At 35.1% G+C, this 17,354-nt stretch overlaps 1 protein-coding gene across 8 annotated transcripts in view; it reads left to right on the forward strand.

Moving 5' to 3' along the window:
• CRY1 (cryptochrome circadian regulator 1) overlaps positions 1-17,354 on the forward strand; it is a 137,829-nt gene that overhangs the window by 39,806 nt on the left and 80,669 nt on the right. For all 8 annotated transcript variants that reach the window (XR_010411368.1, XR_010411369.1, XM_064590671.1 and 5 more), the window contains exon 2: positions 12,816-12,924. Coding sequence is in view for 6 of the 8 variants with exons in the window: in XM_064590671.1 (XP_064446741.1) it covers positions 12,816-12,924 (109 nt within the window). In the remaining 2 variants the exon portion in view is untranslated. The remainder of the gene's footprint in view (positions 1-12,815; positions 12,925-17,354) is intronic.

A 17,354-nucleotide genomic window follows, 5' to 3' on the forward strand; every position in this document is an offset into this window, starting at 1 on the left:
TACCACATTTCATTCAGTCATATGTCTCCGTTTCTAAAGTTGACAGTTTCTAAAGTTTTCCTTGCTTTTTATGACCTTTATGATTTTGAGTACTGGTTATGTATTTTGTAGACTGGCCTTCAATTTAGGTTTGATGTTTTTCTCATGATTAGACTGGGATATAGGTTTTGTGAAAAATCCATAGTGGTAAAATGTTCTTCTTATCACATCATGTCAGAATGTACAGGATATCAACATGTTGTGATGTTTACTCTGATTATGTGGTTAAGATGGTGTTTGCTAGGTTTCTCCACTGTAAAGTACTATTTTATCCCTTTCCATTCAGGAATGGGAGATTTTATTTTCTTTCAATCCAGACTGAGTAAAGACCGGCAAGTTTCCTTGTTGCTCTATGCTATGACTTGAGATTTATGCCTTATTTATATTTGAACTATGGGTGGAGCTTTTTGAAGCCCAGGCTTTATATTGAGGGTTTATTATTAGCTTCCTCATTTTGGACGGACCTGGGGCTTTATCTCCTGTCCTCCTCAACTTGGATTAAACTCATGGTTTCCAGTGCTCTATAGAAATCCTCACAGCTAAAGCTGACCTTAGTAACCTACTTACTTTTATGATTCCTTACTTTTGGGGCAGTCCAGTGAATTATGTTTAAAGTTTTCTTTTGTTGTAGCTGTTAGTTTGTTGTTAGGTATTTCTGTTAGGGTATCTTAATCCAGTATACTGTCAGCAATAGAAGTTGGTAGGTTTCTTTGACATTGATTATGAACATATTTTGAAGTGTCAACACTGGGTTGGGGGAATATACATCTTAGTATTAGGAAGTATGATACTTGTAGTCATTCTCCTTCCCACAGACACATACACACAATTCTTAAGAATTCCTTGATTTAAAGATACTGTTTTCTCTGCTTTGATTGTCCTTTTCTTTTTTATCCTCTTGATCAACAGCCTATTGATTCCAAACTCTGCTCAAATATTTTCTTCCTCATGCCTTCTCATGTCCCCTTTTCCCTGCCAACCCCCTGCCAGAGTTAGATTTCTTCTGTGCTGCCATAATACACCATTAAGAAATTCACCACATGGTACGTATATATCAGTGTTTGGTTTACATATTATGGTAGATGTTATTTTGTTTACCATTTTTTGGTGTCTCTTCCTGCAGGAAGTTTATTTTGTACTTTCAGCTTTCTTGAAGTCTGGCTTGGCCATGTGACCTGCTTTCACCAATTAAATGTGAGCAGAAATGCCTTGGTTGATCTGCAATCAATGTATAGCATGAGTGAGAAATAAACCTTATTTCTTAAAAAGATTTTATTTATTTATTTGATAGCGCGCGCACAAGCAGGGGGAGCGGCAGGCAGAGGGAGAAGCAGGCAGCCTCATGTGGGACTCAATCCCAGGACCCTGGGATCATGACCTGAGCCAAAGGCAGACGCTTTACCACCTGAGGCACCCAGGCGTCCCATGTCACACATGCTTGTCCATCATCTTGAAGGCAGAAACTGTTTTCTGGCCATCTTTTTTATGTCCTTAAAACTGTCAAACTAGTTTCCCTAAAACATTTTAGATTATTATATATCCTGTAGGAGAGTAGCATTACATAGTGTAAAGAGCATGGGTTTGGGGTCAGATGTATTCAAATTAAAATTTTTACTTTATTTTTAGCTGAGTTACTTCAGAAAATGTCCTTAATGAGTTTTAGATTGATCATTTTTTAAATGAGATAGCTTGTAAAGTTGTTGGAAATATTTGTAAAGTACCTAGTACAAACATTTAGAGAATGTTCTTTCTATTGACTATTGACTCAAGTCTTAAAAATCCCTTTCTACTAATTAAGGAATCAATCCCATTTACAGTTGCACCAAAATCAGTAAGATACCTAGGAATAAAGCTAACCAAAGTGGTGAAAAACCTGTACTCTGAAAACTGTAAAACACTGATGAAAGAAATTGAAGATGACACAAAGGAATGGAAGAACAAATATTGTTAAAATGTCTACACTACTCAAAGCAATATACACATTTAATGCAACCCCTATCAAAATACCAACAGCATTTTTCACAGAGCTAGAACAAACAATCCTAAAATTTGTATGGAACCACAAAAGACCCCGAATAGCCAGAGCAACCTTGAAAAAGAAAACAAAGCCAGAGGCATCACAGTTCTGGACCTCAAGTTATATTACAAAGCTGTAGTAATCAAAACAGTGTGGTACTGGCATAAAAATAGATACATAGACCAATGGAACAGATAGAGAACTCAGAAATGAACATGCAGCCATATGGCCAATTACTCTGACAGCAGGAAAGAATATCCAATGGAAAAAAGACAGTCTCTTCAACAAATGGTGTTGGGAAAACTGGACAGCAACGTGCAAAAAAATGAAACTGGAACACTTTCTTACATAATACACAAAAATAAATTCAAAATGGATTAAAGACCTAAATGTGAGACCTGAAACCATAACAGTCCCAGAGGAGAACATATGCAGTAACAACCTGTTTGACATTGGCTATAGCAACTTCTTTCTAGATATGTCTCCTAAGGCAAAGGAAATAGAAGCAAAAATAAACGATTGGGACTTTATCAAAATAAAAAGCTTCTGCAAAGCAAAAGGAAACAACAAAACTAAAAATCAACCTGTGGAATGAGAGAAGATAATCGCAAATGACATATCTGATAAAGGGTTGGCACCCAAAATATATAAAGAACTTATAAAACCCAACACCCAAAAAACAAATAATCCAATTAAAAATGGGTAGAAGACATTAACAGAAATTTTTTCAAAGAAGACATCCAGATGGTCAACAGACACATGAAAAGGTGCTCAATATTACTCATCATCAGGGAACTGCAAATCAAAACTATAATGAGATACCACGTCACACCTGTCAGAATGGCTAAAATCAAAAACACAAGGAACAACAAGTATTGACGAGGATGTGGAGAAAAGGGAACCCTCTTGCACTCTTAGTGGGAATACAAACTGGTGCAGCCACTGTGAAAAATAGTACTACCTCAAAAAGTTAAAAATAGAACTGCCTACGATTCAGCGATTGCACTACTAGGTATTTAATAATCCAAAGAATACAAAAATACTAATTTGAAGGGATACGTGCACCCGGATGTTTATAGCAGCATTATTTACAATAGCCAAATTTGGAAACAGCCCAAGTGCCCACTGACTGATGAATGGATAAAGAAGTGGTATACACACATGTGCATACATACATATACACACAATGAAATATTATTCAACCATAAAAAGAACGAAATCTTGCCATTTGCAACAACAGGGATGGAGCTAGAGAGTATTATGTTAAGTGAAATAAGTCCGAGAAAGACAAATACCATATGATTTCACTTATATGTGCAATTGAAGAAACAAAGCAAATAAGCAAAGAGGGAAAAAGGCAAACCAAGAAACAGATTTTTTTTTTTTTTTTTTAAGAAATAGATTCTTAACTGTAGAGAATAAACTGATGGTTACCAGAGGGGAGGTGGATCAGGGGATGGGTTAAATAGGTGATATGGATTAAGGAGTGCACTTGTTGTAATAAGCACTGGGTGTTGTATGGAAGTGTTGAGTCACTATATAGTACACCTGAAACTAATATTACATTGTATGTTAACTAAGTAGAATTTAAATAAAAACTTGAAAAAAACCTCCCTTTCTCTTGCCTTCATGAATTTATTTCGTAGGTTATTAGATAAATATTTTTTTAACTTCTATATGTTAGCATTGTCTAGGCAGTGGAAAGTGGTGAATGAGATCTAGTCCATCTTTTTTATTTTATTTTATTTTATTTTATTTATTTATTTAAAGATTTTATTTATTTGACAGAGAGAGATAGCGAGAGCAGGAACACAAGCAGGGAGAGTGGGAGAGGGAGAAGCAGGCTCCCAGCTGAGGAAGGAGCCTGATGTGGGGCTCGATCCCAGGACCCTGGGATCATGACCTGAGCCGAAGGCAGACGCTTAATGACTGAGCCACCCAGGTGCCCCTCTTTTTTTTTTTTTTTTTAGATTTATTTATTTATTTGTCAGAGAGAGAGAGTGCACACAAGCGGGGGAGGGGGTGGAATGACAGAGAGATCTAGTCCCAGTCTTTAAGGAAGTTACAGTCCAGCAGTCAGTAATTCTCCCTCCCTATCTCTGCCTATTAAAATTATATTAATATTGGAAGGCCTCTCTCTACAATCAGCACATCTTTGAAATTTTTGCCTAAATTTTTCCCCATCTCAAAAAGAGAAATCCAGAAGTGATTTATCCCTCTTGATTTTTAAAAGCAATATTCATGTTATCCATACATATCTCTTATAATATATATTACATTCTACCTGGCAGGTTCTGTTATATTCATGCATATACATCATGTATATTTTTAAGTTTCTTTTCTAGATTTTCAGCTCGAGTATTGGACATACCTATCACTTATCTTGTATCTCTCAAATCAGTGAAATTATGTGAATAATGAATAATATCACTCCTGGGATGCCTGGGTGGCTCAGTCAGTTAGGCGTCTGCCTTCAGCTCAGGTCATGATCCCAGGGTTCTGGGATTGTGTCCCGCATTGGGCTCCCTGCTCAGCAGGGAGCCTCCTTCTCCCTCTGTCTACTGCTCCTGCTGCTTGTGCGCACTCACTCTTGCACGCTCTCTCTCTCTTTCTGACAAATAAATCTTTAAACTCCTTAGAGGTGTTTTAGGAATTTGTGGGGGCATTTTTGTTCTTCACAATGATTGGAGGGCACCAGTGGAATTAGTGAAGAAAGACCAAGAACGAAAGACTTCTTGCGATGCTCAGGATAGTCTCTCAGGATAAATTATTGTCTTGAGTGCCAATAACTTTCATATATTCTACCAGATATTACATGTAAGTGAAAAACTTATAATTCTCTGAATCTAGAGCCTAAATCCATTTTATATGTAAATGCTAGGTATTTCTTATGAAATAAGATATATATATTTAATATATATACTGAGTGTGTGTATATATATATATACACACACACATGCACACACACACTGAGTGATATATATTGAGTTTTCTCAGAATATATTTATCACCTTTGTAAATCAAGGAAAAATTGTACTTTGTTTTGTCCAGAATTTTACTAAGTCTTGCTCAACATTACAGAAAATCATGTCACCAAAGGCAGTGCCACTCATGGTGTTTGAGTCACCATTAATATAAATGTCAGTCCGTTTTTGTAACTATTGAATTTAAAATGATTCTGGATGTAGGTGTAGGCAGCCATCTAATTCATTGTCTTCTTTTGTCATACTCAGATATTTACATTTGGAAGTACGTGTTACTTCTTTTTAAAATATAAATGACCCTCCTTTAATTTCTGCCATATATTACAGTAAAGCATTATATTAATGCTTTAAATTTGTACATATAGATATGTTATTTTATCTTTAAATTTCTTTTAAATTTTTATTTAAATTTCAGAATTTAGAAGAGAGCACTGCAAAATATTTGTTATAAAAAGCAACATTGTGGGGCACCTGGGTGGCTCAGATGGTTAAGCGGCTGCCTTCGGCTCAGGTCATGATCCCAGGGTCCTGGAATCCAGCCCCGCTTTGGGCTCCCTGCTTGTGGGGAGCCTGCTTCTCTCTCTCCCTCTGCCTCTCCCCTGGCCTGTGCGCTCTCTTTCTCTCTCTCTCTCACTTGCTCTCGCTCACTCAAATAAATAAAATCTATTTAAAAAGCAACATTGTGTCATGTTATAAGTTCACTATTTTACGACTATTAGAGCCTGGCAAAATAAAAAATTTACTTTAAAAATATACATTTAGTCTTTATAGAACATTAAACTATTCTCTCTCTCTCTCTTTTAAGATTTTATTTATTTGAAAGAGAACACGAGTGGGAAGGAAGGGCAGAGACAGAGGGAGAGGGAGAAGCAGGCTCCCTGCTGAGGAGCCTGACATGGGGCTCCATTCCAGGACCCCTGGGGTCATGACCTGAGCCATCCAAAGGCAGACGCCTAACCAAATGAGCCACCCATGCGCCCCTAAGCTATTCTCTTTAGGGGAAATGTGTATCACAAACTATTCTGACAATTTGAATAATAATTAAGTTAGATGAAAGCACCAAAAATTTGTTACAAACCAGAAAAAAGTATATGCAAACTTTATTCAATTTATAGAGAGGCAAATTGCTATTTATAATTTTAAAATTTTCTAATAAAACGTCATAGACTTTGGTTAATGACTAAGATTCTTTACTTGTTTTCATTATAATTAATATGTCCAGAACTTTAATTTTTAAAAATTTGACTATTGTTTCATGCAGAGGACAGAAGGTATTTTACATGTGATTTTAATTTTAATTTATATTCCTTAAATTAGTTCTTTAGGATTAGCAATGAATTGTTTTGATTCAGATATTCTAAGTGTATTTTTCATCTTTGAGCATATGATAAGATATATTTTATAAACTAAAGTGCAGAACCAGATGGCTTTATTCTGGTATGATACATGTTAATTTGTATGCCTTGTTTTCAACAACCGTGGGATTATGTTGTATCTCATCATTGCCTTTTTTAGACTATTTTATAGACAGAACTAGAAATTCTGGTTATATAAAGCTATTCTAGCACAGGCTAGAAAGTAGGTCATTGTGATGGGGAGTATACCAAACCACCCACTGGTTGCTATAGCAATGACCTACTTTAAGAAACTGTTTCTCTTGATTCATGTTGAAATCATCTGTTGGAAATGGTATAAGGAAACTCACTGCGTATAACTTTTTTTTTTAGCAATAAAGTAGTGATCTCTGGAGATTTTTTTTTTAAGTCTTTAATATGTTTAAACTGAAGAAGTATATTTTCTTAACACCCTTTCTGTTTTGAAGTGATGCAAATTAGTAATGCAATTAAATAACAAGAGAACTGTGGTTCTATATAGGTAATACAATTATGCAAAGAGATGTAGTGAGTTTTACTACTGTTTGGCCTTTAAAAGTAATTTGTTGCATGTAGTTAATAGCATTATTAACTGAGCCTCCAAATGGGTATAGTAATATGCCATATTAAGAGAAGATCTGAACATATGTTCCTGTTAAAAGTGTACCCTGTGTATTTTCAATGTATTATATTGAATTATTCCATTGAATATCAGATGCCTGTTCTGAGGCACATGTAACCGTAATATATAAAGGCTGAAATTGGTGTGTTCTCTGGAACACACTGAATCTGAACTCTGACAGAACTCACTCTTCCCAGTTAAGGGTAAAGGATGAAAGGTTAGATTTTATATAGCACCCTTTCAAGTAACACTATCCCTTCAGCACTGAAAAGAAATCTTGTATGTCAATGAGTTGATACTTTGAACCTAGGATATTAGAGGTTTCATTTTATGGTATTATCAAGGAAGAATTATATACTTAGAGATTAGTTGATTCAGGATCTTAATTGTACTATATCTTGAGATATATATAGAAAAGTTTTGTATCCAGTGTTAATATTACAGTGTTATATTCATTTCAGGTATAAATTTAGTGATTCAGCAATTCCAGATATTACTCAGTGGTCATCAAGATAAGTGTACTCTCCATCCCCTTCCCTATTTCACCCATTCCCCCACCGACCTCCCCTCTGGAAGCCATTTGTTCATTCTGTGTAGTTAAGAGTCTGTTTTTTGGTTTGTTTTTTTCTCCCCTTGCCCCTTTGCTCATTTGTATTATTTCTTAAATTCCACATATGAGTGAAATTATATGGTATTTGTTTTTCTCTGACTGGCTTATTTCACTTAGCATTATAGTTTCTAGATCTATCCATGTTGTTGCAAATGGCAAGATTTCATTCTTTTTTATGGCTGAGTAATATTCCATGATATATGCATATCTGTGTATCTTCTTTATCCATCTATTGATGAACACTTGGGCTGCTTCCATTGTTTGGTTATTGTAAATAATGCTGCAGTAAACAAGGGTGCATGTATCCCTTTGAATTAGTGTATTTTTTGGGTAAATACCCAGTAGTGCAATTACTCGATTATAAGGTTGTTCTATTTTTAATTTTATGAGGAACCTCTGTACTGTCTTCCAAAATGACTGCACCAGTTTGCATTCCCACACCAGTGCACAAAAGTTCCTTTTTCTCCACATCCTCACCAACACTTTTTTCTTGAGTTTTTGATTTTAGCCATTCTGACAGGTGTGAGGGGTATGTCATTGTGGTTTTGTTTTGCATTTTCCTGATGATGCATGATGTTGAGCATCTTTTCATGTGTCTGTTGGCCATTTATATGTCTTCTTTGAAGAGACGTTTGTTCATTTCTTCTGCCCATTGTTAATTGGATTATTTGGTTTTTGGGTGTTGAGTTGTATCAGTTCTTTATATATTTTGGATACTAACCCTTTATTGGATATGTCATTTGCAAATATCTTCTTCCATTCAATAAGTTGTCTTTTAGTTTTGTTGATTGTTTCCCTTCACTGTGGAGTGGAGTGAAGAAGAGAAGTCCCAAGATGTAGTCCCAATAGTTTATTTTTGCTTTTGTTTCCCTTGCTCCTGTTATATACTTATTCATGTTTGCATTTGCCTTGTCACTGGGAAAGATATTCATTGAACCTTTGTTCAAAGTCACATTCAGGAGAAATTATGAATCCAAGACAATTATGCGTGTAGATGTAGGCATCCAACTAATTAATTGTCTTCTGTTCTCATTCCCAGGTATTTACATAGAAATATGTGTTCCTTTTTTTGGAAATATAAATTATTCCAAGAGGAGAATAATGATAACTTATGCTACCAACTTATGCTAATGAATATCTACCAAGTGCTAGTAATTCTACTAGGTGATTTTATAGTGTTTCTAGTTTTTCTTTCTTTTTTTTTTTGTGTGTGTGTGTTTCTAGTTTTTCAACAGTCATACAAGACAACTCTATGGGTTTTTTTTTTTTAATCCTGTTTCTAATCTTTTCAACAGATTGTATTGATCATATGATATTTGTTTGCCAAATGTAGAAACCAAAACACATGTTAAGAAAACTGTATAGTTAGGAATGAGAGACACATACTAATTTGGAATCCATCAGAAGGAGAAGGTGCTGTGTATATATGATAGCTGTAATGTAAAGTACAATGTGAATGTTTCTCTAGGATGAGTTCCATATGTCCTTTAATAGTTTAGATGATGGAGAAATTACTTTCAGTTGGAAGACTGAAGATTAGTTGTATATGAACTTGAAGAGATGGAAATTGGGAAAGGTATTCTAGGCTGAGGGAAGATCATGGAGCACATTCCAGGAGAGCGAAAAGAGTAGTTTGGTTTGGTGAGAAGGAAGGGGGAATAGTAAGAAATGAATCTGGAACCCTAAGTTAGTGGCCAAACAAAATTATGTGTTTTAGGGAATGAGTTTTTGAAGACCTTTGTACAGGAAAGTGTGCGTCAGAAAGATTTGGTGTACTGTATAAAATGGATTAGAGTGGGGAACAGATGTTGGTAGGAAAATGTATTTTAAGACATTGCAATAAATAATGCCAGCAAGAGATAATAAAGGCTAGAATTATTATACCAAGAACAGAAGTGCTAGGAAGGAGAGGACCAAAAATAATAGATAACAGGTAATTGTGCTTATTATGGATCAGGCACCATTCTGAGAGCTTCACATATATTAGTTAATTTAATTCTCACAACATGCTGTGATATGGGTCCTATTACTATCCCCGCCATAAAGATAAGGAAATTAGAACTTTTCAGGATTGATTGAAGGATAGTAATTTGTTGCTAGAGTTGTTAAATTATGGGATATCCATGTAATGGAATACTATGAAACCAACAAAATTGATGCCATAGAGGTATGTCTCTTGCTTTGAAAAGATATTCACTCTGTATTAAACCTTGTTTATAGTAGATACAGTATTTCTCAGTTTGTTTTACTTTGAGTGTATGCTCATTATCAATTTTATACTTTTTATGAGGTAAAAAAAAAAAAAAAAGCCTGTTTCATCTTCAGTCCCACTCCCCAAAGGTAGCTATTATTAACAGCTTGGTAAGTATTCTTCTAATAATTTTCTTATGTACATATAACATAAGTAAATATGTGCAAAGTAAATTTTATTTTATGAAAAAAATATATGCATTTGGTTTCAGAAGTCACAGTGGAAAGGTACAATGTTCTTTTTTAAAGTATCTATATTTGGGGGCACCTGGGTGGCTCAGTCTTTAAGCGTCTGCCTTAAGCTCAGGTCATGATCCCAGGGTCCTGGGATCGAGCCCCACATCAGGCTCCCTGCTCCACGAGAAGCCTACTTCTCCCTCTCCCACTCCCTCTGCTTGTGTTCCTGTTCTCGCTATCTTTCTGTCTGTCAAATAAATAAAAAAAATTTTTAAATCTTTAAAAAAAAAAAAGTACCTATATTTGAGTCCACTGTACTTCTCTAATTTTTATGTGAAATTACAATGATATAAATGATAACATCTGTGGAAGAAAAATATCATACTATGGAAGAAAAACACCATATTTAAATATATCTATTCCTTTGTTTTATGCAGTACCAAAACAAAACTAATTATTTGGTTGCATTTTCCATTGTAAGACATTACTTCAGTTCATATCATTCTCTCCAGTGTTTGGTTCATAGGGTGTTTATTGAAAAGTATTAAGAATGCTTAGCCTGTGAACAAGAAAGGGAAAAATAAAAGGCCAATTATTAATTAATCCAGGCTTGTTCATTTTATGCATTAATCAGGTTTTTTTTCTTTTCCCATTTTTTCCCATCTATCCTTGACCTGCTTGTACCATATGGAAACATTTCCATTCTGAAACTAACGGCACAAAAGAGATTTGAGAATTATCTCTGCCTTGGATTATCCTTCCAGGACATTTTAGTTTTGTACTGTTTAAATTTAAGAAAACTTAAAATTGCTAGTTCATTCAACCTCTTAATTTTTTATCTGACTGCTAGAGTGTCTAAAAACTCTTTTGCCAAGCAAATACATAAAACTAGATGTTTTGTAATAAACATTTATCACCAAACATGAAAAATTATTCATAGTTACGGATAATTTTATAAAATTCAGGTACTTTTGTATTGGTATAAAAATAACAACAATCTTCTCCCCCAGAGTATTTGCACATTTGTAGTGGTAAGTTGAGGGTAGGGGTCAGTGTTAGGGCAATGGCTCCAAACCCAAACAGAACAGGGGTGAGGTGAAATACAAATGTGAAGATAGAAAGATTTGTTTCCTGTTTGTTTAAAGACAAGTTTGCAACTTCCTAAAGGTGATATGATGGGGGATACCTGGGTGGCTCAGTCGGTTAAGTATCTGCCTTCGGCTCAAGTTGTGATCCCAGGGTCCTTGGATCAAGTCCCGTGTTGGCTCCTTGCTCAGCGCCTGCTTCTCTCTCTGCCTGCCACTCCCCCTGCTTGTGCTTTCTCTCTCTCTCTCTGGCAAATAAATAAATAGAATCTTAAAAAAAATAAATAAAGGTGATATATATAGTCATGAGTCTTCATGAGTTCCCACACCCATAGAGATGATGGCTCCTAAATAGAAAAGAGTATTAAACTTGACTAGGTATACTGATGTCAGTAATAACTACAACTGTAAAAAATTAACAAAACTTTCTTGATGAAATGATAGTATCAGAATAGGCAAATGATCTGAACTGAACAGCCTCCTAGAATAATGGTGTCTGGTAGAACTTTCTGCAGTGATAGAAATGTTCTTCACCTGTGCTGTCCAATATGGTAACTAATAGGCACACATGTGGCTGTCGAGAGGCCTTGAAATATGGCAAGTGTGACTGAGAAACTGAATTGGTGATTAAACTTAAATGGCTATATGTGCATAGTGGCTACCATATTGGACAATGCATTTCTGAAATGTGCCTTTTCATTCATATTAGCTTCTCCTCATAAGTAAACACAATCACTATTCTCAGAGAACACATGGCCTGTGGAAAAGGCAGACACATATTTAACCTTAAGTTCAGATACATGAAAGGAGCAGAGTAAAGAGGAAATAAGATATGTCCAGCTGAGGGGAAGAGAATCTAGATGAAATGAGGCAAATAGTGAGGTTGAATTTTCCAGGGATGACCTCTCTTTCAGATTTCCTCTTGGAGACTGCTCCATTTCTTTACAATAAAAGATGCACAGTGAGCAGTCTTCTAGTACTACCCCAGAATTTCTCAACATACTATCATGTGTAAGCCTTGTTGGTACTTACTTCATTGAGAAAAGCCCACCTGTTGCATGGAATTTTTCTTTTTTAATTAATCTGGCATTCAGAGTTATGCCACATAATTTCATGTCTATTTAATCAGTTTCTTTAATTAGATAAGAAACTTGAATATAGGCATGTTTTCTCTCTCATAGATGATTACAGTATCCCCTAATACTCAAATTCTTAAATTATTCACTTGCTCAGAGTGATTAAATAGGATATTTCCATTTTTTTCTGTAGAAAAATGTTCTAGATTTTTCAAGATGGCTTTTCTGTTTGAACTTGAGTTCATTTCATCAATGAAACAGTGAAATCAGTTCATTTAATTTATATAATTTTTATGCTTACAAATTAAACCATGCTAACATTCACTCACTATTATTTAATGGAAATTAGTGATTTAATTTAGGAATTTCATTAAAATACTGAGAAACTTGTGTTGTAATAAGAAAATTGTAAGTATGATCTCTGGAAACAGTAATTTACAGATCAGTTAGAAATAATAAGATAATAAGAGGTAATAAAATTATGGGGTTGGCATGTCAATTTTTAGAATAACATGATTTTGTAATACTTTATATCTTCTAAGTATACATGTTTAAGAATTTTAATAATATTTTTCTCTGTAGATTTTTGCTTCAATGTCTTGAAGACCTTGATGCCAATCTGCGAAAATTAAATTCTCGTTTGTTTGTGATTCGTGGACAACCAGCAGATGTGTTTCCCAGGCTTTTTAAGGTAATCTGAAAAATCTTTGCATAAAATAATAATCTTTTTTCAGAGAAGACACATATTTGATAAGTAAGGTATTTGAGGTAATTTAAAGTATGGGAAATATAAGTATTTTTTAAAAAAATTTTATGTTTTTTTTTAATTTATTTAATAAAAACTTCACATGGTAGAATCAGACAGCGAAAAAGTGGTTTACAGTAAAAACTTAAATCTTACTTCTGCCTTAAAGTGCTAGTTCCCCTCCCATAAGCAACAACTACTACCAGTTTCTTGTGTATGCATTAGAAATATTTTTTGCATTAATAAGAATATATATGTGCATATGTCTATATATACATATATAAAATACCTGTAGGTCCATCTGTGTATATAAATTTGCATTTTTGTGTATGTTAACATCCCCTTCTTAACAACCAAGATAAGAACGCACTATAGGGGCGCCTGGGTGGCTCAGTCGGTTAAGCGTCTGCCTTTGGATCATCAGGTCATGATCCCAGAGTCCTGGGATGGAGCCCCACATTGGGCTCCCTGCTCCACGGGAAGCCTGCTTCTCCCTCTCCCACTCCCCCTGCTTGTGTTCCCTTTCTCGCTGTGTTTCTCTCTGTCAAATAAATAAATAAAATCTTGAAGAAAAAAAAAGATGCACTATATTTTATACCATCTGTGCCATGCTTTATTCATATGGCCGTGTATTTTAGAGGTTGTTTCCTACTGCTCCCTCAGTCTTTTAAATGGCTTTGTAGTATTCCATTGTGTAGGTATGCTATGATTTCTTTAACAAGCTGTCTACTGAACATTTGGTCATTTTCCACAGGCTTTTGCTAATACAAATAATGCTGTCAGTGAACATCCTTGTCCAGATACAAATATCTTTGCTCACATGTGCTGGTACATTTTTGGCATAATTCTCATAAGAGAACTTTTTAGGTCCAAGGGCTATAATGAACAACATGCTACTAATAATACAAAACTGTAGTTTTGTGGGTTTTTTTTTAACTTAAGGAGAATCTTAAATCTCCTGGTTTTATGTCTCCCTTCTTTTTCTTTTTTCTAAATGAAAAAATTAGTCCTGGAGAGGTTAAAAGAGTTGACTAAGGTCATACAGCTAGGTCATGGAAGCGGTCAGACCAGAAGGTGATTCCTGGTTATCTCTTGTTTATCCATCCCTTCCTCTTTCCTACCATTAGGATTTCTAATGTATATCTGCCTTTTTTTTCTTTTTTTTGGCAGCTGTTTGATTCATCAATTTTTTTTTTATAGTAATATTCCTATTTCTAATGCAGAAGAGAACAGTTCCTTTCCCTGAATGAAAATGTCCCCAGTGCTGGGAGTCAAATAAACTACCTAATCTTTTTTTTTAAAGATTTTATTTATTTATTTGAGAGAGAGAGAAGAGAGACAGAGAGCATGAGAGGGAGGAGGGTCAGAGGGAGAAGCAGACTCCCTGCCGAGCAGGGAGCCCGATGCGGGACTCGATCCTGGGACTCCAGGATCATGACCTGAGCCGAAGGTAGTCGCTTAACCAACTGAGCCACCCAGGCGCCCTAAACTACCTAATCTTTTTCACTGGTATGAAAGAAACCTTTAATGTTTAGGATTTGGCTAATGCAGCAGTTTTGGCTAGTGAAGATTTACTTTATCAAAGCATGTTTTACTACTATGGCTACTTAGAATCAGAATTTAATCTAGGCACCTGGAAGAATTCTGAGTAGAAAGCACATCAGAAACAATGGTATAATAGTTTATCAACAACTCATGAGTGTAAAAGTGTATGTATCTCTAAATCCATGTGGTATAAGTAAAATGAATCCTAAGAGGACTTTGTTGCTTTAAAATAACAAAGCTTAAACAACAAGTGTTTAAGAATATGGAGAAAAAGGAACCCTCTTGCACTGTTGGTGGTAATGCATACTGGTACAGCCAACTATGGAAAACGATATGGAAATTCCTCAAAAAGTTAAAACTAGAACTACCCTATAATCCAGTAATTGCACTACTGGGTATTTACTCAAAAAATATAAAAACTAATTCAAAGGCATACATGCAACCCCTACATGTATAGCAGCATTTTTTTACAATAGCCAAAGTATGGAAAAGTCTAAGTGTCCATTGACAGATGAATGGATAAAGAAGTTGTGGTGTATATATACAATGGAATATTACTCAGTCATAAAAAAGAATGAAATCTTGCCATTTGCAACAATATGGATGGAGCTAGAGAGTATAATCCTAAGCAAAATAAATCAGAGAGACAGATACCATATGATGTCATTCATATGTGGAATTTAAGAAACAAAATAAGGGCGCCTGGGTGGTTAAGCGACTGCCTTTGGCTCAGGTCATGATCCTGGAGTCCCTGGATCGAGTCCCACATCGGGCTCCCTGCTCGGCGGGGAGTCTGCTTCTCCCTCTGACCCTCCCCCCTCTCATGTGCTCGCTCTTTCTCATTCTCTCTCGCTCAAATAAGTAAATAAAATCTTTAAAAAAAAAAGAGAGAGATCAAGAAACAGACTCTTAACTATAGAGAACAAACTGATGGTTACCAGAGGAGGGGTGTGGGGGTAAGGGATGGGTGAAATACGTGATGGGGATTAAGGAGTGCCCTTGTGATGAGCACTGGGTGATGTATAGAATTGTTGAATCACTACATTGTACCCCTGAAACTAATATAACAGTGTATGTTGAATATATTGGAATTAAAACCAAAAAATAAAATAAAATAAAATCACAAAACTTACTTGTTTTAAAAAAATTGTTTTAAGGTAGCAGATCTTTTATATTCTTAGTTTTAAGTTTTCTTCTACCTAAATTAACATTATTGGATTAAACTACCTACCATCTTTAGATGCTATCCCGGTCTTTGTCAGTTTGGCAGAGAAGCAGTGATTTCCACATGGGCCATAAAATACAGACACATGAAACACATAAGGCATATAGAGTGCTTACCATTTTATTCTGATTTTTCCTTGGGCTGTGTACTATGTAAAATGCCACTTATGAAAACTTCCTTTCAGATTATATACTATGTCTAGAGCCAGAGAGGGAATTAATTCCTTTTTTTAAATTGCATTGATGTTTTTATTTTTACTTTTTGTTTAGAGGTGCTACATCCATGTGTTTAAAAAAGAAAAAAAGAGCCTAAAAGGATATACAATAAAAAGCAGGTCTCCTTCCCACCCCTTCACCCTCACATACCCGTTTCTCTGAGGGAAAAGATTCTTTTGTTGGTAACCAGCTGACTCATTTACATTATTGTCTCTAGTTTTATTATTCTAGTACAGAAAATAGAATTTTTAATAGGTAAGTAATCCTATTTCCCACATGGAAGGTAAAACTGTTTTAGACCTGGTAACAGTGCTTTAGTTGATTGGGATGGTGAGAGTGGTTCCAGTACTGATGTCTAGTATATATCTTCTCCTCTCTATAGCATTCACTCATTCTGTTTATATTGAGTAGATTTAGGGATGAGGTCAGAGTATTTTTATTTTTTTTATATACACATATTTACATATATGTCTGATAAACTGTTGTTTTCTGATGTGTTTTCTACTTAGAATTTTTCCCAGTTAAATTCTGAACTTAATATAGGACTTTTTTTTTAACTTCTTTTTTTATGTTCTGAAGAAATGGTAAACTTAGCAGACACTAATGTAGGCAAAACTTGGATATGCTATTAATCATATGAATCTTACTTAAATTATTATTATTATGCAGTTAAATCTTGCAGCTTCCACATTTGGTGCCAGAACGGTAAGCTACCAAGACCATATACATTCTGGGCCCAGCAGAAACTTTTAATGAAGAGTTGAAACATTAAAACATTCTCATTATATTCAAGAAACAGGGACTAAAGTCTATATAGATGGACTCACTGAAATGTAACAAAATGTTCTGTTCAAAATCTTAGAATAAATCAAAGAACATCTAAAGCCACTAATATTTCACATGCATAGAATTTGTATTATGCTTTTTGAGTTATTTTGGATTCTTGCCGTATTATTTTATAGTACATGCTCATTTGAATAAGAGAATTCATTCAGCAGGTCTTGACTGAGTGCCTACTATGTACAAGGCAGAGTTCAAGGTGGTGCAGATATATTAGGGAACCAAAAAGAAGATATTCCTACCTTGGCAGAGCTTATATGATAGTGGAAAGGAGGCAGATAATAAACAAGTAAATATGCATGTCAGGTGGTGCTAAAATAAAGTGTGGAGTATTAAATGCCAAGGTGAGGGGAAGGTAATTACTTTATATGGAATCATGGAAGGCCTCACTTCTAAGATGACATGTAGCAAACATGTGAAGGGACTGAGCCATGCAAATATCTGGGGTGTGATATTGTGAATTCACAACATTTTGCACCTTGTTCCATCAAAAGGTCGCATTTAAATCTGGGTTGGTCATATAACTTATTTTGACCCACTGACAAGGAAGA

Source organism: Mirounga angustirostris, unplaced genomic scaffold (assembly GCF_029215605.1).
Source record: "Mirounga angustirostris isolate CCGP_5_RB_7025 unplaced genomic scaffold, mMirAng1.0.hap1 SCAF_5, whole genome shotgun sequence".
Taxonomy (NCBI): Eukaryota; Metazoa; Chordata; class Mammalia; order Carnivora; family Phocidae; genus Mirounga; species Mirounga angustirostris.